General features: G+C 41.0%; 2 protein-coding genes across 2 annotated transcripts; both read left to right on the top strand.

The window, feature by feature from the left end:
* Positions 1–975: 975 nt before the first annotated feature.
* Positions 976–8,224, top strand: LOC113032338 (protein LYRIC). Its single transcript, XM_026185212.1, has 13 exons — positions 976–1,658; positions 1,882–2,001; positions 2,628–2,709; positions 3,040–3,213; positions 3,436–3,486; positions 3,622–3,759; positions 4,827–4,910; positions 5,011–5,079; positions 5,199–5,344; positions 5,830–5,946; positions 6,078–6,176; positions 6,306–6,432; positions 7,192–8,224. The coding sequence occupies exons 1-13, from the start codon at positions 1,329–1,331 to the stop codon at positions 7,254–7,256; spliced, it is 1,602 nt and encodes a 533-aa protein (XP_026040997.1). The 5' UTR covers positions 976–1,328; the 3' UTR covers positions 7,257–8,224.
* Positions 8,225–9,432: 1,208 nt separating this feature from the next.
* On the top strand, positions 9,433–22,079 carry LOC113032691 (lysosomal-associated transmembrane protein 4B). Its single transcript, XM_026185725.1, has 7 exons — positions 9,433–9,705; positions 10,547–10,658; positions 12,890–12,963; positions 13,091–13,213; positions 13,313–13,411; positions 17,129–17,224; positions 20,881–22,079. The coding sequence occupies exons 1-7, from the start codon at positions 9,583–9,585 to the stop codon at positions 20,959–20,961; spliced, it is 708 nt and encodes a 235-aa protein (XP_026041510.1). The 5' UTR covers positions 9,433–9,582; the 3' UTR covers positions 20,962–22,079.
* Positions 22,080–22,357: the final 278 nt, after the last annotated feature.

Below are 22,357 nucleotides of genomic sequence, written 5' to 3'. Positions count from 1 at the left end.
GTGCTGCCCTAATATATATATATATACTAATATAATAAATGGGATTCTTTTTCTATGATTGTGTCATGAAATTCATCATCATTCCAGCAAGTTTTACATTTGATGCAATATGTTTATGTAGGTTCTCAGTCATCCAGGTCATGGTAGCCTAAGGGGCTGGACTTCTTTAATTTTCTTGAAGACATCTCACCTGTCATCCGAAAAGCTTCAGTTCTGAAACCAAATAGTGGAGTCACTTGGCTCATGTGAAAAAAATGTGCGGGTCATTATCATGACAAGGCGACCTTGCGTCGCCTTATCGTGTGACCTATTGAGATCACCTGATGCAAGATGTGAGTGGGGGTTGAGGCACCTGGGAACAGATCTCAAAACTGCATTGTAGGTGGCAGGCAGTTGATGTGCTAGCTAAGGCACCCCCCTCTGTTCAAAGATTAAAAACTTTAAACAAAGGTTAACTTATTTTTGTTTAACATTTTTCCTCTATTACTTTGTTGTTGTTGTTGTTGTTGTTTTTCATTAAAATTTTTGTCCTTTTGATAATCTTTGTACAAGGGGGGTGGGGCAGGTCTGTGTTAAAGGCGTACTGGAAACATTTTTGAATCAAGAATTTTGACCAATCAGCATGGAGAAAGTTGTAGCCCTGCCTATTTCAACGGACCTGCAATAACCCGTTTTTTTTTTTATTTCTTCCAATGATTTTATGTGCGGAAAAAAAAAATAAATAAAAACTCGTGAGCTGTTAATTTGACCAGAGACTTTTAGGTATCAACATCAGGATCTGTCATTTGTAGGACCAAGGCAACAAAAATATGATACAAAAGTGTATAGAAATAATACACCATGCACACAGTACGTGTGTGCAACTCTGTACTTGAAATAAAAAAAACTATCAAAACAATTCAAGTTCATAATGTATTTTTTGATAAATAATCTAAGACAGCTATAACACGTAGCTGTAATTCACAACCCGGAAACTCAGGTTTACGACTGTCGTGAAGGCAGCGTGTCTCTCTTCCAGTCAGAACGGAGCCATATGAGGTGAACCTGCTTTACTCGCGCTCCTCACACTGGACTCATTGTGGTGGTCAGCTAACGGTAGCAAATTATCTTATGATGATATCAGTTAGCTAATTTGTTTAGCCACCGCAGCGCTTACAACATTTCGCTAGCTTGCTTGGCTGATCGGCTTGGCTGATGTTGCTGGCGGATGAATTCGTTGTTTTTCATAATGTCGAAATCGTTCCGTTATTTTTAGCTAGCACTGCATGCTAGCGCAGCTAATAGTGGTAAGCAAAGCGTGACTAATCGGTCTATCAGAAACCGGAGGAATGGAGCAGTGGCAGGACGCGGCCTCTCGGCAGGTCAGCCTGCTTACTGATCGTGTGAATGAACTGTTGTCCAGAGGTCTGGAGCTACTGCGCTCCGAACTCGGCGTGGATTTGGGGCTGAAGCCGGAGCTCATTCCGCCATGGATGATCCTTTTGCTGGCAGGTACTGGGCTGCTGCTGATGGTCGCTCTGTGGGCCTCAGTCTGTCGGGGTCTCTTCAAGAAGCGCCCTGTTATGAGCCATGCGGACGACGGAATTGAACTAAAGCGAACTGTCGGTAAACCCGTCAAATCCGAGGAACCGAAGAAAAAGAAAAAGAAAGCGGAAAAGGCACGTAAAATGAAGTCTGTTTTATTTCCAGCTTTTCCCTATACCGCTAGCAGGGCTAGCTGTCAGGCTAACGCCACGGTGACAACTAAATCTCATGTCATGGCTAAAACAAGCTTCAGGCTAGTGTTCTGTCCGGCTATGCCGTTAATGGTTGGCGTTTTATGCATAAGTAACAACGGTATAACTTGTAATGATACTCGTGAATTTTAAATGACCTTTCCAGAAATCTCAGCCAAACGGGAGAGCTATCGCTGAGCCACAGGAAGAAGCCATAGCGTCGGAAGAGATAGTGCCACATCACCAACCGCCCCCACCAGAAGTCAAGCCGGAGAAGGTTGCTGAGGTAATTTAAAATCGTGCCAGAATCACACTCTGTTAGGACTCAAACCAATTAATTTTTCTATTTTAATTTATCTACGATAATGCTTGTCTTTTGTAGCATTTTCTATCATTCGCGTTACTACTTTGACGTCTTCACTGAATGTAGTCAAGGAAGAAAAAAAAAAAAGAACATTTTCGCCCTTTCACTCTTTAATGACGCAACCGGCCACTGGTGTTGGGTTACAGTCTTCAGCTGTCATATGCAGCACAAATGTGGAGATGTCCGCTTATCACAGCACATAGTGTCATCTTCTAAAGACCACAATATAAAAGTATTGGTGACCCGGAAGGTTCGGCAGTCAGACGTGGAATCACGCAGGAGATAAAGTAGTGCTCACGAAAAGTACATGTAGAAGATTTAGGTACAGTGGATGTAGTTTCACTTATAAATAGACGAGGCCTGAGCCTGCTGTGCAGCATGGTTCATTCAGCATGTGGTCCCGTTCCCCCTCCTTAATAAATCATATGTTCTGCATACTATCAACATCTTTCTGATTCTGTAAACTGTCATATAACCTTGTGTGTTTATGTCTTTGTCAAATATACTGGCTTTTGTTTGCAACTTTATGTCCGCTCTTTGTTTTCCAGGTGAAGAAGTCAAAGAAAAAGGCCAAACAGGCTGTGAAGGAGACCAAGACAGTGACTACAGATGGCAAAGAACCAGAAGAAGGTAAAATGTTCTGAGTCCTGTCATCATTTAGCTGTTTTCAAAGTGATACTCTGGTATTATCTGTGGTATTTGACTGTTTTAGTTTGTTTAGCTTACCTCATAAGGAAGACATACCCAGTGACCTGACCAGTGAACCACAAAGGGAATAATTAACAGCGTGGGTTTAGTTACATGCAATCGGTGTCTTAGTAAAATTCACTTAGCCTCAAGTCTACATCCAGTCCTTCGCCCTGCTTAATCTGTACCATTTTTTCCCCCTCACTAATCCTGTAATGAACTCCTGCAGTATTTTGTGACAAATTCTACACTGAACTTAGTGCTACCTTTCAGGCACATGGGAAACCAAGGTCAGCAACAAGGAGAAACGGGAGCAGCGCAAGAAGGATAAGAGTTCCAGCGATGGCTCAGCCAGCCCCGGTGGAGGAGGAACACCTGTGAGTGTTCCCACAGAGCAGCCCAAGGCCTCCACAGCCCCTGCACCTACCAACCAGAAGAAGAAAAAAGGTGGCTTTTTAAGTGTCCTTTCTGCATTTGAAGAGTTCTTTTTAAAGATCCTGTAGACAGTTGCACAAATGTTGTTTCTGTATACATTGTTGTTGCCTTTCGTTGGTCTCTCGTGGCCAAAACAGTCTATGAATACAGGCATTATGGGAATTTGAGTCTCGAGTGAGCTTTCTCAGAATTGTTTTTGCAGTGTTTTTTCTTGACCTTGCTCTTTATTCTCAGGAGAATCCACAAAAGTGAAGCCTGAGAAGGTGGAGGCTGTTGTCTCTAAAGGTAATTATCAGTATGAAATTGAGAAAGACATCACACATTGATATTAGTACGTACTAGAAGTAAATTACAGCAAAGTCTGGGTTGATGTGCCGCTAGCCTGTCAAGTGGAATCAAATGTTTCTCTCTTGGTATTAGTTAACAGCAACAATGCGGTGGAGGTGTCCTCTGCTGTACCTGATGTGCCGGTAAAGATTCCTGCTCAAACTGTTGCTCCCAAGACTGCCTCCTGTACCACCAGCAGGGAACCACCACTGTGGAAGACGGGGATTGATGGTACTTCTAAACTCTTCATTGTTGATCTTGACTTCTGTTAAGCATAGTGCTTTAAAATAATTATTACAATTAACTGGCTCGTTTAAAAAGTCACATCTACAAAATATCCCCCATGGTGTATTCAGATCAAAAACAAAGCAAAGTTTTCACATGGTGCAGGTGCATACAAAGCAGGTGCAAAGACAAGTGTGAAAACATTTCATCTTTAGCAAACGATCTATAAATCGTTGAGTTTGAGACAGAACAAAGAAAGTGTAGGGCTTAGAGAAAAGGCTGGGAATTTGTAAAACTTCTTGTAAATTCTGAAGATGGTGTTTGAACCTGATTCCAGTCTACTCTTTCTCCTTTTGGCTCCTGCTATATTGGGTTTTCCAAAAAACAATTAATTCTTCATTATTGTCCTGAACACATCTTTAGATTTGTTGTGTTTGGGAGAAAAAGAAACTATAAGTGTAATAGAGCTTCATATTAAAAATGGCTTACTGAATATTAACTCACCCTCAGTACCAACGGTACCAACTAGTCTGTTAGGGCACATTAGTCCTCATTCATAAAGTGCTTTACAAATCAGAACATTACAGCTGCCAGGTGGATTTTTCCCGTTTGAGTGTAACTGGTCAAACAACAGAGCCACTTACTGCTAAAGAGACAGAGTGAAAGTGGACAATATATCCTTGGTTTCGTAACATAAAACTCATTGTTGCTCCCAGGGAAAGCACAAAAGTGAACCCAGTCCTTATTTTCCCCTGAGTTATCGATTTTGTCACTAGTTAGCCAACATAAGCTAATGTAGGTCTATTAGCAACAACCAACCAACAACATGACATCACGTTCTGTACTAACAGAAGATAGTGCTATACATGTTTTTAAAAATTTACGCACAGACGGCGTTAAATCTGTTTTTGATAGGTTCTTGTCTAAAGTTTGACAGTAAAATTCTCTTGAATTATTATTTTTTATTACTTTAAATATACAGCTGCTTAAAGGCCCCATTCAGACAATTTAGAATCCCCAAGGTCAATGTTTTGAGCAGTGATGACACAACTTCTGTGAAATGTGTCTTTCAGAGGCGTGGACTGTGAGTAAAAGGGGAATGCCAACAACCCAGGTAAATCTGATGTCTTTACCGAGTCTGGGAATTGGTACTGCTGGTAAGTATACACTGCAGCAAAACTGAGTCCTGCCACTAGATGGCACTGTTTGTCTTGCCCAGATTTGGTTGTATTAACGCGGTAATTGTTGTCTCCATAGAGCCCAAGCCTGTGAACGACCTGCCGTGGATCAGTCAGCCCAGACTAGATGATGAGTGGTCTGGACTCAGTAAGTGCCATTTACTGGTTTTCTTTCACCGCACTGTTTAATTTTGATGTTGCTTGATGTCATTTCTGTTGTGGTACTCCTTCACGTTTATGTCTCGTGACACCCTTTTTGTCTCTCAGACGGTGGTTCTGTGGACACCAGTTCTGACTGGAACGCCCCCTCTGAAGCATGGGGCAACTATGAAGAGCCCACCCTCGAGCCTCCTCCAGCACAGGAGCAGCCCCTCCCTGAGCCAGCCAAGGTTAATCTGTTGATCGGAGTGGCAGTAAGTGTGGCCAAGCTCTGGACAAAAATAAGCATTATAGAAGTTTTAAAAATAACAACCCATTAACTAATGAGTCATCAGGGCTTAGACTCAATGAGCTGTCCTCGTTCTTTCTTTTGACTGTGACCCTGCAGCTCAGTGGCTCAACACAGTAGACTGAATAGACAACATAGTTTATCATATTATGGCGGCTGTTTGAAACCAGTATGTGGATGTGTACAGATCATATAGACTTCAAAGGCCTTTCTCATAGCGGACATTTTTCTACAGTATGACAAACACAGGTGTAATAAATGTTGCAGTGAATAGCAGTTTACTTAAATGTTGATGCGATGACATGTTGTCATGTGCTACTGTGCCTTGCTTCTGCCAACAGACAGTGGAAAAGTAAGGAATTACCAAAGCATTCCCATTTGCTCTAGAATTTCTAATATAGTGTCTGTTCCTGCGTTTTTAAGTCATGTTTTATCCTCATGGGTTCACAGGAGGATGGTGACGATGAGAAGGATAAGGGAGTGACCACTGCTGATGGAGCGGCTAAAACTAAAAAGAAGAAAAAGAAAAAGAAGAAGGCTGCTGAGGAGGGAGGAACAGCTGGTCAGGTAACAGCTTGTGAGCAAATGCACCGCTGAGTGTAGTAACCTTAAAAGGTGTAAAACAAAGAGTGGTGAGATGTTCATTCTCCTGGATATTTTTTTTTGTCTAAATTCCACTTGTTTGTTTGTTGGCTCAGGAGCCGGAGAAGGAAACTGCACCTGCAGCCTCGGTGAAGAAGCAGCCACCTGTTCAGGAGAACGCTGCTGCCGTCCAGCCTGTCAAAGCAGCTGTCGAGGTCAGTGGGCTGACGGGCAAGAAGGAATCAAAGATGATCTTGAAAAACGCGGCTATTCTGTTCTCTGACCCGTAGCCTTGCAGCTGTTTCTTTTTCGCTCTTAACTTGCTGTTTTCCCTTTCCTAACAGGTGAGAGCAGAGCGTCCAGTGAAAGACAACATATCCCAGAAATCCCCTGTCACACAAGTGCCACTGAAGCCAAATGAAGGAGAACCAACTGCCAAGCAGAACAACCTTCCTGCTCCGACACAACAAAGTAAGCGCTAAACACTGTCAGATGTGACACCAGAACCTTGTGCATGCTGGTACTGAGGCATTTGGTGCAGCTAAATATGACTTTCCCAGTTGTCTAGTTGTTAACTCTGATTTACTTGTATTGGAGTATCAGATGCACATAAGCTGCATATTTTGAAGCATTTACAATTTCAGGTTCTGAGCAGTTTGGCAGCGTGCTATTAATGTAAAGCAAATTAATATAAAGCAAACTGAATCTCCTTCACTAACAAATCTGTATCCAAATCCAGATGTGGGTCTTAAAGCTTTTCTCCTTTACTTTTGTCTAAACCTTTTTTTTTTATGTTACTTTTTATACAAACAAAAAACAAGTAGATCCGTTGCTGAAGTTGGGACAACTATTGGTGTCCAGTGTCTCCAGTAATTATAACGTTGAAAAATGAGTACAATCACATTTTCTATAAACTTGTTACTCAAGTATCACGTTCATGTGACAATGCTGAAGTGTGTGTTTCAAGGTTAAGCTTGTTAATAATCTTAGGAAATTTAATCTGCAACAACTTGGATCATTTGCTCTTGATACTGTATGCTTTGATCAAGCTCTTTAAATCTGTGCTCAGCTCATTTCTATTACCCACGCCATCTTTTTCTGGGAATGATGGGTTAAAATTTTGTCAGTGGAAGTCAAACTCTTTTTCTCACCAGTGAATCAAACAGATGTGGGGTTATGCTCATTGAAAGAGATGTTTAAAGGTGTTCCTACCTTTGTGTGTTTCCACAGAAAAACCTGAGGAGAGCCAAGCGCCCAAACCAGCAAAGAAGAAGAAGGCGAGGAGAGAGACATGAGACGGAGTCCACTCTGCAGGCCTCTGTATGCAAGAGACTTGATACTCTGTTTATGCAACACCTTTGGTGGCAGGAACTCTGAACAAAGATCTTCTCGATGGACTCTACCTTGAAAACGTGTGGAAACCGAAACAACTTTTATACACATCCACGTGTCAGCAGGCGCATCGTTGAAAACTGAAACTAGATGCAGTGCAATCTAATGTAATGCGGTGTTGATGATTTTTAAGTATGCATTTGATACTGATTGTGTCTTCTAATTCCACTGAATCCAATAACTGAAGGAGCTGTATTGTAGTAATTAGACGTGTAGAAATTACTGATCATGTTTAGAAGTGTGTTATCGTGGTGGCTATCGAACGCAGAATTACTGTGTAGAGAATGCAAACGGTTGCATCAGGTTACACGACACTAGGCCTTCGCTTTGCTGTCCTTTTTTTTTTTTTTCTTTTTTCTTTTCTTAAATTGCTCTGATGTTTGTAAGCTGTGGCACCGGTGAAAAGAGCAGGAAGATCAAATGTTTGTGTCAGCGGTTTGGGCTCGACGGCACGTAAACATTTGTGACATGAAATGAGCTGTGAGCGTTGTGAGACCATGGAAAAGGGACTCATGAGCCGCACTGTATTTTTTATTTTACTTTTTTTTTTCCATGTAATTTTGAACACTTCATGGACACACTCTCCATCTGGTCTGTCCCCTGTCTGTTGTTGTACTGCAGTGTGTCGAGACAACAGTTTCCTTGCCGTGTTTACTGTCTGTGACTGCTCTTAGGAGCGCAGCCGCATGGGAGCCTCTGATCGTACACGTGTCACGGCAGTGTCATCAACCTCCTCATGATTTTCCACCAGTGAGTGATTCCGAAGTCTTCAGAACCTTTTGTAAAACCTGTTTGTAACAAAAGAAAAGCTTAAGCCATATGTAAAAAGACTAAATAAAGGCCAGTTTTTCTACATTTGGGCTTCTTCATAGCACAGTGTGGATTGTCCCATCACTCTGAGAAACAGTGTTACTGCTGTTGAGCTCAGGCCTCAGGCCTGCAACCTCACCTTTAGAAGATTCACTTTATGTGGAAGTGGGAAAATAAAAGTGGACTTGCAAGGATCAAAAGTAGCCAGGTTTCTCCTTAATAATAATAATAATAGACTGCATTTATAGAGCGCTTTTCGGGACCCTCAAAGCGCTTTACAATTCTACTATTCATTCACTCTCACACACTGGTGGAGGCAGCTACAGCTGCCCTGGGGCAGACTGACAGAAGCGAGGCTGCCATATCGCGCCATCGGCCCCTCTGGCCATCACCAGTAGGCGGTAGGTGAAGTGTCTTGCCCAAGGACACAATGACCGAGACTGTCCGAGCCGGGGCTCGAACCGGCAACCTTCCGATTACAAGACGAACTGCCAACTCTTGAGCCACGATCGCCCTTGCATAAGGCAGTGGTGCTTTTTAAAGACGCGACTAGTAACGTTCCAGATTAAAGTACTTATTTTAATCCCCGGCTGTATAACTTTCTGGAAATGACGGGTTACATCATCGGATTTGATCCGATCTAATCTGTCACACGCTCCAGTGTTTATCATCCTCAGGACGAGTAAATGCATCCTTCTGCAGCGGATCGGCAAAGCTGATCAGACTATAACCGGAAGCATCGGGATCCTTTTCTTTTCAAAATAGTAGCATGCTCAAGTTGTCATTCGGGTAGTGTGCAGAAAAGAGGAGGAAAAAGTTTTATACGACTGATTTCACAAGCACACATTAGCCTGCCATTTGATGACTTTGACAAATAGAATTTGGTCCGCTTGATTTGATTACTCATCAAACTAATCTTATTTTACTAATCTGGAACTATTTGCTCCGTATGTCATCGCTATCATTACAAAATGTACATCAAATCACATCCATGTTAAAATATGTGACACACATATTGGGCGGGACAGAGTTTGTCTTCCTTTAAAATAATGTAAATGTCTCACACTGGCTTAACGCAGTGAAGAACAATGAATTGAAATTACTGAATCCGTAGATTAAGGAAAATAAATGGTGATGTATTTGCTAAATACATCAGTATTTGCAATATTGCTGTAATAAAGCAATAAATATTCACCTTAAAGAGCACAGTGAGACCGCTGGTGTTTAATTTTGAAAAAACGGAAGTCGTGATTTTAACTGTGACGCGGGCTTGTCGCGTTCTGGTCCGCTAAGCTGCTCACCGTGATAAGTACCGGACGGGTCAGGGGCAGTCAGAGCCTGTTCGTCAACTCTTGCTCGGTGAAGACGTCGATAGGACAGCGGGGACTCTTCCTTCACATACACCGACACCATTTGTAAATGCCTGCAGACACACAAAAGATGATGATGACGGCCTCTCCGTGGGACCGCTGGTACTCCACGCGCTGCTGCCTGTGTTGCCATGTCCGCACGGGAACCATCATCCTGGGGGTCTGGTACATGGTGAGCATCGCCTAACTCTGTCACTCACTGCATGCGTGTAGACTTCAAGAAACAGCAGAGCCAGAGACAACATGATATGAGCACAGGATTTAAGAGTATATAATCTGTCATTTAAAATCATTTCACGTCAGACTTGATCTGTACTTGCCTTTTTGATATTTATATAGCTGGAATCAAAATATAAAGATGACATTGTTTTAAATTACTTTATCCAAACTTTTATTTGTAAATACAGGATTATTGATAATACTTAATTTAAGAAATTACTTATAGTATAGACACTTTAATCAAGTATTTTAAAATTGATTAATGAAACAATTCTGTCTTTTCTGTGTTGTGGCACTAAGCTCTTGTGGAGCATGTCTGTGAATTAATGCTGGTGTAGTTGAGTATATCAGACTGACTAAACCAAACACCACATGTGGAAAAAGCTTCTCTCTGCTCCCTATGAATAAATAAGCAGTGGGCCTCTTCAGGTAGGGTTTTGTGTCAGGCTGCCAATTGACTGTGGAGAATTTTCCATTACACTCACCTGATCAATGGGGATGTATGAGTCACCTGAATAATGAGAGGTGCTGGCCAGAGCAAAACAAAGACTTCTACTGTAGGTACTTCATTTAACATAGCTGCACTGTCTCCACGCCAAGACTTAAGAATTTAAGGATGGTTACTGGCTGCAGTCTGTGATGATAAAAAGTTAAGTAATGTAAAGAGCACTAACAGACACTGCTCTGCAGATTATTAATTATGTGTGGAATGTCAGGTGAAGAGGTTTACATTTCTGGTGCGCCATCTGTGCATACTGTTGCCTTCATCTGTCCATATGTTCTCTGTCCCTAAGCTCATCAATGCTGTGGTGTTACTCATCCTGCTCACTGCCCTCAACGATCCTGAGCAGTACCACTTGACCAGTGCAGAGTTGGCTAATGACCTGGATGTCATGGATGATGCCAGTAAGTAGTGTTTTGCAGTAAATGTATCATAAGTTGTCTCTAAGAGTTATGAAGTAGATTATTGTTAGGAGTTTTTACATCCATGTATCTTTTTGTATACGAGGGTTAAATCTTGATGGAGATTTGCTAGAAAACCCAGTGGGCTCTGTGGTGTTTTTCTTAAACTCTTGCGTGTAGGTAGATCCGTCATGTAACTAATGGAATAATTTACTGTGTTATTATAAGGACCTCAGACATTGTCTAAAGTGACAGTCTTCATTTCTGTATAAGTAAAAACACCCAAAGCCACAGCCTCCCAAAAACCCAATGTCCATCTGTGCAGAGCATTTGAAAAGCCTTCTTAACACACCAGGTGCGTGCTGGAACAGTCTGACCAGGGGTGACTCACAGCACATGGTGCTGGTAGTCTCTGATTGGGAACGACTATTGTCCCAGTTCCAGAGGATGAGCGTTGTCCTGTGACCCATTAGTACATGCTGGACCAGCCGGTGCCACTGCAGTTTTACAATCACATGCATAGAATGTTCAGATTTCTGAGGTTTATAAGTATCAGTTCACTCAGTAACATGCACTGACGCTTGCTTTTGTGCAATAACAGTAAACATCTTTTGTTTTAATCTTTTCTTAGTAAAATAATTCTCCCCTGAGAAAAACAACATCATTATCCTTAGGGCTTTGACTCTAGATGAGAAGAAAGCTACTGGTTCCATTTGTTTTTTTTCAGCGTGTAACTGGAGTTGAAGGGGAATTACCGTAGCTCATTAGCTTATTATAAACACACTGAAGCTAACAACTAGCTTGTCACATTTTAATGTTTTTTAGGCCAAATTAAACACGAGGTATATGATATAAATATTGAGCTTTTGTGATAGATTTTAAGCTCAAATTTTCTGGTTAGCTATAATCTACCAAACAGAATCAATGTTTGGGTATATTTATAAATGTTGGGGGAAGAAAGACAAGCTAGTCTTTCTGCTAGCTAACCTTCGTTTAGCCACATTTTTATGTTTTGTGGTGGCACTTAAAGACAAGATATAACATGCTAATGGATGAGCTTTATACTTGTTGCTATATCGATTTGGGGCACAGTTTCCTGGCTTCCAGTCATTATACAACAAAATATTATTATGGTAAATGGTAAATGGCCTGTATTTATATAGCGCTTTACTAGTCCCTAAGGACCCCAAAGCGCTTTACATATCCAGTCATCCACCCATTCACACACACATTCACACACTGGTGATGGCAAGCTACATTGTAGCCACAGCCACCCTGGGGCGCACTGACAGAGGCGAGGCTGCCGGACACTGGCGCCACCGGGCCCTCTGACCACCACCAGTAGGCAACGGGTGAAGTGTCTTGCCCAAGGACACAACGACCGAGACTGTCCAAGCCGGGGCTCGAACCGGCAACCTTCCGATTACAAGGCGAACTCCCAACTCTTGAGCCACGATCGCCCAACATATTCTGAAATTATGTGTAAAATGTATAATAGCTTAAGCATTCACCACCAAATAGCAAGAAGGGAAGGTTAGCAACAAGCCTGTGAACATAATGGAGAATTCAGCTGTTGCCAGATATTTTACTCATTAGCTGGTAAAATAAAACAAAAAGGGGTGAACATCACCAGGCGGCAAAATTGTTTCTGCTGCCCCAGATGGCATAAAATCAAAAAGCTTTTTATGCTGGTATTTTGCCATTTACCTGAATTAGATTCTGGGAATAAAGTGTCACACTTATGAGTTGTCTTTTTTCTTTTTTTTAAACCACAAATCTGATCCATCCTGTGACTCAGAGCTGTGAAACACTGATTGTCAGGTCATTATTAAAAGAATATGGAAAATAATGGGTCAGGCAGGAAAAAAAAGTGGCGTTTCATTGAAGTGACTATTATTTCCCTGTAGTGCCACTTTTATTTTAAGGTTGCTCGGCCTTGCGCTTATGTAACAGAATGATTAGTTCTGTTCTGTTGAGTTGATTTCAGGTCAGGCTGACACGATGTGTATCCCAGAGCAGAGGTTAAATCCTTTTCTAGTTGACAGATGCATCATGCCATTGTTTTCTTCTGCTCTCCATTTGTGGTCCCTTGATGACACCATGTTCTAAACATTTTCATAAATGTAATTCAGGATTGATTGCGCCACAGCCAATGTGACTACAGCCTGAATTAAATAGAAAGCAAAGATCTGTACAGCTTTTTTGAATTTCTACCTTTTCTCCTGTTGCTTCAGACATGTGCATCGCCTCAGCGATCTCTCTGCTGATGATACTTATCTGTGGGATGGCAACATATGGTGCCTACAAGGTAAAAAAAACATTTATTTTACTCTCGTAATTGTATTTCACGTGTTGCTGTTTCCCTGTTGATTCTCTGCTCTTTGACAAATAAGCCATTCTGTCCCAAATATCTAACGTTAAGGTCTTTATTTCAGTTACGTCCCGCCTGGATCATCCCTTTTTTCTGCTACCAAATATTTGACTTTGCCCTTAACACCTTGGTGGCTGTTAGCATCGTAGTTTACCCAAACACCATTCAGGATTACCTGCAGCAACTGGTGAGAAACATCTGATATATGTATATATTTATTTTACTCATCATTTATAATTTGACATGAAATGAAAACATCACTGCTGTCTTTCTGATTCCTCCTCAGCCTGAGAACTTTCCCTACAAAGAGGAAGTTGCTGCTCTCAGTAACGTGTGCTTGGTCGTCATCGTGCTGCTCTTCATCGGCTGTATTCTCGGCTTTAAGGTAAAGTTTTCTGCGCCCAGTTTACATATTTGTCTCATATGCTTAGCAGCACCTAGAAATGTTTCCTGGTCTGCTGACAATATTATGCAACCTTGTTACACAGGCTGTTGCCTTTTTACGTAACCCTCTGTTCACATGTGGCTCTGTGATGTGACTGAAGTGAGGTGGAAATTGATTAGCTTTCACTGGTTCTAGGTAAAGTAGAGCCCAGGAATGAATCTTGAAAGCGTGCTGTGGATAAAACCTCGCTCCAAAAAAGCCGAGAAGCTGTGTAAAAACTCAGAATGCAATGATTTGCAAACCTTCAAAACAACATGTCAAATGTTGACACTTTAGACATTTTGTATTGTTTTGACTGTGCTCGTTTTTAGTCTCTGGACACCTTTTTGTTTTACACCACTCTGTAAGTGCTTCCCACTCCTTGTTGTGGGATTTGAGATGCTCAACAGTTTGAAGCCTCCTTTGTTGTATTTTGTGTCAAATGTTTTCAGTGAGTAATGTGTCTGGACTCTCAGTAGGCCAATATGGCCCCTAACTCTGGACTCTTATTGTTCCAAACTTTGTTTGTCATCCAGTATTAATGATGCCCTCACATAATATGTGCACCAATGGACCTCCATTCGATTGCATATGCTAGCTTTTGAACTTTATTATAATAAGCTAGCTGTTCTCTTCATTCTGACGGAGGATTTAGACATTTTGAAAGCTCCAAAAAGAATTTTAGCTTCTGGTTCATCAGACCACAGTCTCAGTCCAGCCTGACTGAGATCGGGCCCAAAAATGGGATCCCGTTAGGACTCAGGCACTGATGGCAAAAAACTGTAATCAGGCAGATTTTCCAGATTCTCTTTTAAGTATATTATTTTGAATTTGCTCATGCAGTCCTGCCCCTGTCTCAAATGTTTAGAAAAATGTTGCTGGTTCATTTTATACATGATCCCAACAGTTGTTGGAAATGGGACTGTATTTTTCACAGCAGACATATTTGATTTATCACAGCAGGAAAAGCGGAGAGCACAATACCAGAACCCCAAAGCAGCTACACTGAATTCAGACACCATTTCTTTTATTATTTATATGTCAAAGTGAGAAGGAAGAAGTGTAGTACTATACTTGTAATATAAGGTTTACTCTCAGCTTTCCTTCTGAAAGATTTAAAGTCAGAGTCGGGTGTAGGAGTGTACATATGTGTAGTCTCAAAATTATATTACAGTGTTTCTAGGAAATTTGTGATGATGGTATTTATGACAACACAGAAGAAAGGCTGAACAATGTGGTGACTGCAGTGAAAAAAACACAAGGAGGCATGTTTAATGTTTCTTTTCCAATGAGCTTTGGTTATTTATGCAATGTAAAGTATGAATTATTCCCACGAGGTGCCAGCAGCTACAGTGGTGACACAGCATAACTCATATATACAGTGCTGTGAAAAAATATTTGTCCCCTTACTGATTTCTTAGTTTTTTGCATATTTGTCACATTCAAGCAAATTTGAATGTTAGATGAAGATAACCTGAGTAAACACAAAATGCAGTTTTTCATTCATGATTTCATTTATTAAGGGGAAAGACCTATCCAACCCGACCCGGTGCTGCGTGAAAAAGTAATTCTCCCCCTGTTAAATCAGTTTTTTGGAAAGGAGTTCACTTTCACTAGCTGCACCCAGGCCTGATTACTGCCATAGCCGATAAATCAAGAAATTGGGCCGTTTTAAACCTGTAGCGGTGAAACAAGTTTGTTTTTTCAACCAGGAGCAGGAAGAGTTTTCTTGCATGTTTTGCAGAGTTTGATGAAGGTTGTTGAAGTAGCTCACTTTTTACTAAATCATCATTGGCTGACATACGGCTCTCGCTCCAGAAGGTTCTGGGCTTGTCGTGTTGTTGTGCCTAAACGTAAACTCTTTGCTTTGCAATCTCATTGACGCTGCAATATTTTTTTTATCATGTAAAACTGTATACCGATATACTCGACCAGCCCTAGGGACGAGTTACTTCCTCTTTTTTTATTAATTTTTTTCAGCCACACTATTAAAGTGGCTCTTTGAGGGTCAGTGTGTTCTGATACTCAATTACTGAACACTGTTTAGTAAAATTAAGCAAACATTTATGGTTCCAAGGCAACCAATTACTTCCTTGCATCATCTAAGTTGGCCTGTGCCATGCACACTAAGTGTGTTTGCAGTAGCAAACTCCTTATTTATCCAAGTGTGTCCCTGGGAGCTCTAGAATAAACCTCTTAATGGTCACTTGGGCAGTGTGGCAGTTGGAAATGTGCACAAAACAAGCAGGCACTTGGCCACTTGCAAAGTGTGGGCGCACCCGTTAAATCCTGTGGAGTTGAGCTGTTAATGAACTTCGGACGGAATCAGGTCAGGCCATTGTCCAAAGCTGACATTTCTCACTTTAAGCACATAGGAGGGGCAAGCTAGCTCACCTTAGGTGAGCGTGCTGCCTGGGTAGAGCTTGCACGAGGTGTCACACAAGATGCTCATATGCTCACTGTGAGTTCACTGCACATTCACCAGCCTTATTCTTACATGGGTGCAGTTGGACATCGCACAGGCTTTGTACTTGAGAGCAGGTTAAAGATAGTTTAATTTGTGGTCCAGATGCAGTTGACGTTTGTGCTCTGACATAAACCTGTGTAAGGTAAAGGGCGCTTTAGCGTCAGTGCAATATTTAGCCTCTTAAAAAAAGTTGCAAAGTACTTTAAAAAGCCATGAAGACATAAGAAAAATCCTAAAAAATAACTTGTTTGTATTATGTATCTAAAGCCAGTAATCCTGTCAGATAGTTGCTGTGATTCTGCTTAAAACCAAAACATTTGTAGTCTTTAACAACAAAAGGTTAACCCTGAGATAAACTGAGATAAAATAAACTGTAACGGTTAATAGAAGCTCATATGTTTCATACTATAGTCGATCAGGGCCTTTTTAGATTGCAAACCCCATGTAATTACCCCAAATCCATCTTTTTAATCAGCACCACTGTCTGAATAATTTCTGATTCAAATAACTGGATTTGCACAATCAGCATCATTATCACACTGTCAGCATGGTTTTGCAGTGGACCATGAAGTAAATTAAGCGATTGCTGCACCTTCCTGTGGAGGTTGTTTGAATAACAGAGCTGTCACAGCATTAGGGCTGATACTTAATTGGTTCTTATGGTAAGAATGTTTGAGAGCTCAGCCTGGCTTTGGTTCCTGCTAGCGGATGGATGTAGCAGATGGTGTTGTGTTTGGCCGAGGCATTTCAGTAGCAAGCCGCCTGCTGAGACCCAGATGATTTCTGGATGACAGAGAACAACAGGAACTTGCTACTATAAAGAGACGTCTAATCGTCAGACAGATTCTGCAAACACAATCTGAATCTAAAGAAGAGCGAGAGTTTATTTAGAATAACAACAATTTTACTCCAGCCTTACATTCTGGTGACAGTGATGCCATCTGTGTCAGTAGGTGTGCAGAAAACTTACTTTTACACCGCAGCTTCTCTGGGGGCAAGATGACCCAGTTATATCTGGAACACCTTGGAAAATTCATTTGCATAGTAACGAGGAGAAGCTGCTTGACTTAAAGCTTTAATACAAGCATCCACTGAGCCGTGCTACCAACGGGGCTGATAATAATTTGTCTATGATTTGTTATTTACCATAACTGTGTTACGTAGTCCATGTGTCTAACATGTGTTTATGTTTTCTTTCTTCCCATTCTCAGGCATACCTGATAGCATGCGTGTGGAACTGCTACAGATATGTGAGCGGACGGGGCAGTTCTGAAATCCTGCTGTACATCACGACCAATGACACCACCGTAAGTACTGAGAACAACGCTGACTTCTTTGTTTAAATGATAAGACTGGTGATGTCATGATATCATGTCCGTTCAGGACTTTTCCATGCATATTGGTAGCATTTAGCATCAAGTCCACTTTTTCCAGTTGTACTTGTAACAGTTTGCGACAAATACAGTGGTCTGTTTGGCATTTGTTTGGAACTATTTTCAACAGGAAATTAATATATATTTGGCACTCCAAACATTTTCACAGCAACAGCAGCACACTTTCTGTGGGACTGAGCCAGAGTAAATGATTGTGTGTGCTAATTAAGGTCATAAAACACAACGTTATGTGTTTTTCTCAATGGGTTTTAGCCAACACTGAACTTCTACAGCACAGAAGAATGAAATAAATCAGACTAGCAGAAGAAAAAAGTATTTTTTTAGCAGCACTTTATTTTGCTGTCAGACCACCTGTGCAAATGTTTCCAGTGAGCTGCTACAAACGCCTGTGTGCAGAGCTCGCCAGACATGTGAGGGTTCTCGCTTCAACACTAATAATGCACTCATTCCTCACGTGCAGTGTACAGCTGTCCAAATACTTGTAATTTACAAGTCAGCAGTTATTAATGTATGACAAATAAGAATAAACTTATACAAATATAAGTATAATATATTATACTCAAAGTCCATTAAACCCTCTTTCATGTCTAAATCATCATTTAGGGAACTAACATTAAACAGTTTCTGATCTTTGCTGTTTTTCTGCATTTTCCAAGAAGTAGAAAAGCAGCTTCTGTGCAATCCAGACTGCAGGTCACGTTTGGATCGTCTGCGTAGGTTTCCTCTGCTCAGGCCAGTCTGGCAGCCATAAAGTCACTATGTTGATGGGAGAAAGAACATTTAAAGCTGTGCTGTAGTAGCGCGTAGTTTTACAGAAGCTACAGTAGCATGGATGAATGGACAGACTTGGAAAGAGAGACGAGGATCCATGCTGGTGAAGTCATTAGATGGGTACAGTAAGCTCTTTTTAGGGCCTCATGTTGGTGTCTTATTGACCGGACCTGGCTCTCAGTTCACTGTTACCCCACTGCCCACACAGCTAACTGCTTGACTCTGACAGAGGGGAGAAGACTAATGGAGCTATAGAAACACTAATGACTGTTTTGACTATTGCAAAACGTGGTTTTCGGTCTGAACACATAAGGAGCTGCCAGTAACTGGCCCCATCAGGACTGATATTTGACCTTGCAATATATTGGGTTTCACAAGTATTTTGACAAAACCTGTGCTCCCAGTCTGCAACTTAAGACCCCTCAGGGCGTAACACTGCACACAATTTAAAACAGCACCTGATGGTCTACGCGCTGTAGTTCCACTCGCTCCTGATGTGTAAAACACGTGGGCTGTAAAGAGAGACCCAGGAGGCAACTTTCCAGCTGACTGACATCATCAGTGAGGAGTGCCAGAATATCAGCAGCCATTTATTTCCTAACATCAGCCTCACGTCTGCAGGGATGCTTTTTCAATTAGAGCTAGCCATATTTAATGGAAGCTCCCCCACATACCACAGCCGGGTTTGTGGCTTTTGGTTAGCAGCTTGCATGGTGTTACATCAATTATATGATGGTTAGGTCTAGATGGTCCACTAATGCATTGCATGTGAACTGTATTCTTGGGCATAAAGAAAAGTAATTGACACCTACACACAGGTGCTTTATTGGAACAATAAATAAATGCATCATAGAAGAAAGCATGCTTAATTTCTCTTCATGGAGTTGGTGTGGGTGTTGACTCTTGCTTGGCCCCACTCCCCACAGATCACGGTGTCGTTCAGGCATGGCACACATGCAGTTCTTGATGGTGGTTACTGGGATTACAGTAACAGACTGGGGATTTATTAGCTAGAATGGAATAGCAACTGTTAGATTTGATCCACTGTGTATCCATAGATGCTTTCCAATACACACACAATGCAGCAGAAGATTTATTATACCCCAATATTGCCATAGTGATTCCTGTGCTGCTTGCTTCCGGTTGTAATCTTGACTCCTGTGTTTCCCTCTCTGTCAGTTTGCTTCCTATTTTATTATTTTGGGCTTAGCGTCCTTATATTCCTTTCTCTTTATTTTAGTACCCTCCCTTTCTGCAGCTCACAATTGTCTCAGTTGAATCCACCTGTACCTTCTTTCTCCTTTCCCTTAAATTATATATGGTGTGTTTTGTTTCCATTGAATTACTTTGTTTTCGCCGACTCTTGTGCTGGCTCTCCTGCACTCGGTCAATTCTTTTTTATTTATAATCTAATGCACCAGATGTGACCAGATGCAATGCACTGTTCTTTTTCTGGACAACAGATGATGTCACATGTGTCACAGCAGGGCACAGACAGATGATTGAAGTTGTGTAGTAACCTTAAAGTTCATGATATGCATACCACATGCTACAGTATGCACTTTAAAAGGATTTCAGTATGTGCTGAAACTCTTTAAAATGATCTAATATATGCAAGTACAGGCCTAAAGGAAGTTATTGATTACTTAATATCCCACATATTTATTTCAACATCATTAAAGTTTATTGTCACAAAGGCAAGACTGTACCCTCATTGACTCATTGTTAAATACTTAATACCACATGCAGGTCAAACACATAGCGTTGTTGAGGAAGCCCACATTTCTGTTGTGAGAATGAGTGCTGGAATGCTGAAAGAAATCTTTCAGATCCAGGAAAACATTATACAGCCTTAAAATTCATCAGGTTTTTTTTTTAAGTTCCTTCATGGTGGGACCTCAATTCTGGCTTTTTCATATCACATAACGGGACTCAGCATTGAGTGGAGACATCAGTCCAGCTAAGACTGTGCCTTATGTGATGCATATAGACAACCATTAGCCAAATTTATTTTGGAACTCCCCACTTATCCTACTTTTACTTTTGGTGTAGGGGATGAATAATAAAAGATGAACAAGTAGATCTGTCCTCTCTAGTTATCTGTATACAGCTCTAAACTAAATCTGGCTGCTGACAGATGCTTTTGATTTTCACGTGGCACAATTTTAGGACACTTGCTTCATGTACTACATTTCCTTCCTGATATAATAGTAATAGTATTTCAGTAGTAGATTTAAAAAAAATTTTTTTTTACATAAAATAACAGGGAAAAGTCCTGCAAATAAATTCAAAAATGAGCATGGGAAGCTTGATGGCTACTACATGTTAGCACTGCTGTTGTAAGCATGGTAGTATATAGGTCAAAGCCGCACTGTGCTGAAGTACAGCCTGCTGCTTGCATGCCTTTTTTTCTTATGTATGACATTTATTTTAATATTTTGTCTAAGAAGGCTTCCAATCAACCGCTCCAACTGCTTATGTAATGTGCAGTGCAAATAAGACTGGTCATCTTGCCATACTTGCATTTTACATGTTATATAATCATATTTAACTGCAGCCCTGCAGTTTAGCCTATTTTATTGGGGAATCAGACTGATTTCTGTGCAAGCTGTTCTCTCTGGGCTTACAAATATTTCACTTAATCCAAAATAAATTTTTAATATTTCATTTTTTTCTGTTTCAAGTTACATCAAAAGTGATGTAATAATATGCAACTTTACCAAAAACATGTTCATATTGATCAGACTGATTTTCATGGTGTTTATTCTGAGTCATGTCCTCATTTCTTTGTCTTCCAGGTGCTGTTACCTCCTTATGATGACAGTGTCAGTGTCCCTCCCAAGCAGGCTCCTCCACCTTACACCACTGTTACAGCATGAAAACATTCCCGGGATCCTGCCGACTGCTGTTGATAAAAGCACAGCAGAATTGATGCACCACACTGCCTCTCCACTGTACAGTATATTTCTGGATATATTGTAGCTACACACACATTACCGTTCTCTTAATGCATTCACACGCATATGTACAAAAACACCTTGGACAGATATACAGACGCACACCACCGTGACCTCTCATCCCTTCCTGTTATTTACTTATTCTTATGTATTTCTCTCCTGTAGCTCTCTGTGTATCTCTGTGTCTTAGTATTCATCCAGAAACGATGTGCACTTTTATGCATTTGAAGCGAAACAAGACAAAAGCACTAGAAAGTTCGATAGATGATATATATTTTTATTAATTCTATTTATGCTCTCTGTGTCTGTAATCGTATTCTGTGGGTCCTACCTTTTCACAAACATATTTAACTTGTGCAGAAATGCAAAAAACCCAACGTATGGCTCACATTAACGAGTGAGGAGCCGTTGCGTGTTTCCTGTTTGTCTCGTCTGAGCTCGTGATCAGGGTTGGATTGCCTTCATTCATAGCTTTCTCTCTCATGGGGTGCACTTCATGGAGCCACGTGTGAAGTGTCACCTTGACGGGAAGTTTCCCAAAGAAATGCACCTGCCTGTGTTCTGACATGATCAAGGAGCAACCTAGTGTATATCAAACATATCAGCGTATTCTACCACAGACATAATCACGGTCTCGTGTTCTAGAAATCAGGAGTGTTGATTTGCGTTGACTGATATTCATAACTTTCTAATGTAATTGTGTCTTTCTACTGATTGATGACAAATGTCTTGGATTGCTGTTTATCTAGAAGCACTGATCTGGAATCAGCTTGCTCTTTGAAGTCACTATAAGTTGGTTGCTGGACAGAGGACTCAGAGCCCAATAAATATGGACTGTGGTTGTGTTTTTTCAGTTAAGCCTAATGGGAGCTTTCTTGTCTGTGTAAACATTACACAAGTCTGTTCCACCAGATGGAGTTACTGGCAAACCACTCGTCCCTGGACACAAAATGTCCTGCAAGGACTCAAATGTCAAACCTTCTGTATGGAAAACAAAGATGTGACATATATTTATCTATTAAAATCCAATTTCACTGATAGATGTTGTGTGTTTTATTTTGTCAAACATGTATATGAACTTGAGCAGACATGTTTCAAGGGTCAAATGGAGCTCAGTGTGTGTGTGTGTGTGTGTGTTTGCAGGAATTATTTAAATTAATCTGGTTAGGGTTTTTTTTTCTGCTATTAAGAGTTAAGCTCTAGCTTAAATGGAAGATGTGATGTCGAAAAATATATTTGGTCACTGAAGTGAGCAGTGACTGTATAGTCTAAGGAGCTTGGAAAGAAAAGCGTCTGGAGTTCTTTAAGTTTCCTTGAA

This window comes from Astatotilapia calliptera, chromosome 11 (assembly GCF_900246225.1).
Source record: "Astatotilapia calliptera chromosome 11, fAstCal1.2, whole genome shotgun sequence".
NCBI lineage: Eukaryota > Metazoa > Chordata > Actinopteri > Cichliformes > Cichlidae > Astatotilapia > Astatotilapia calliptera.
Note: the sequence above shows the minus strand (reverse complement) of the source record. Positions and strands in the feature narration are given on the sequence as shown.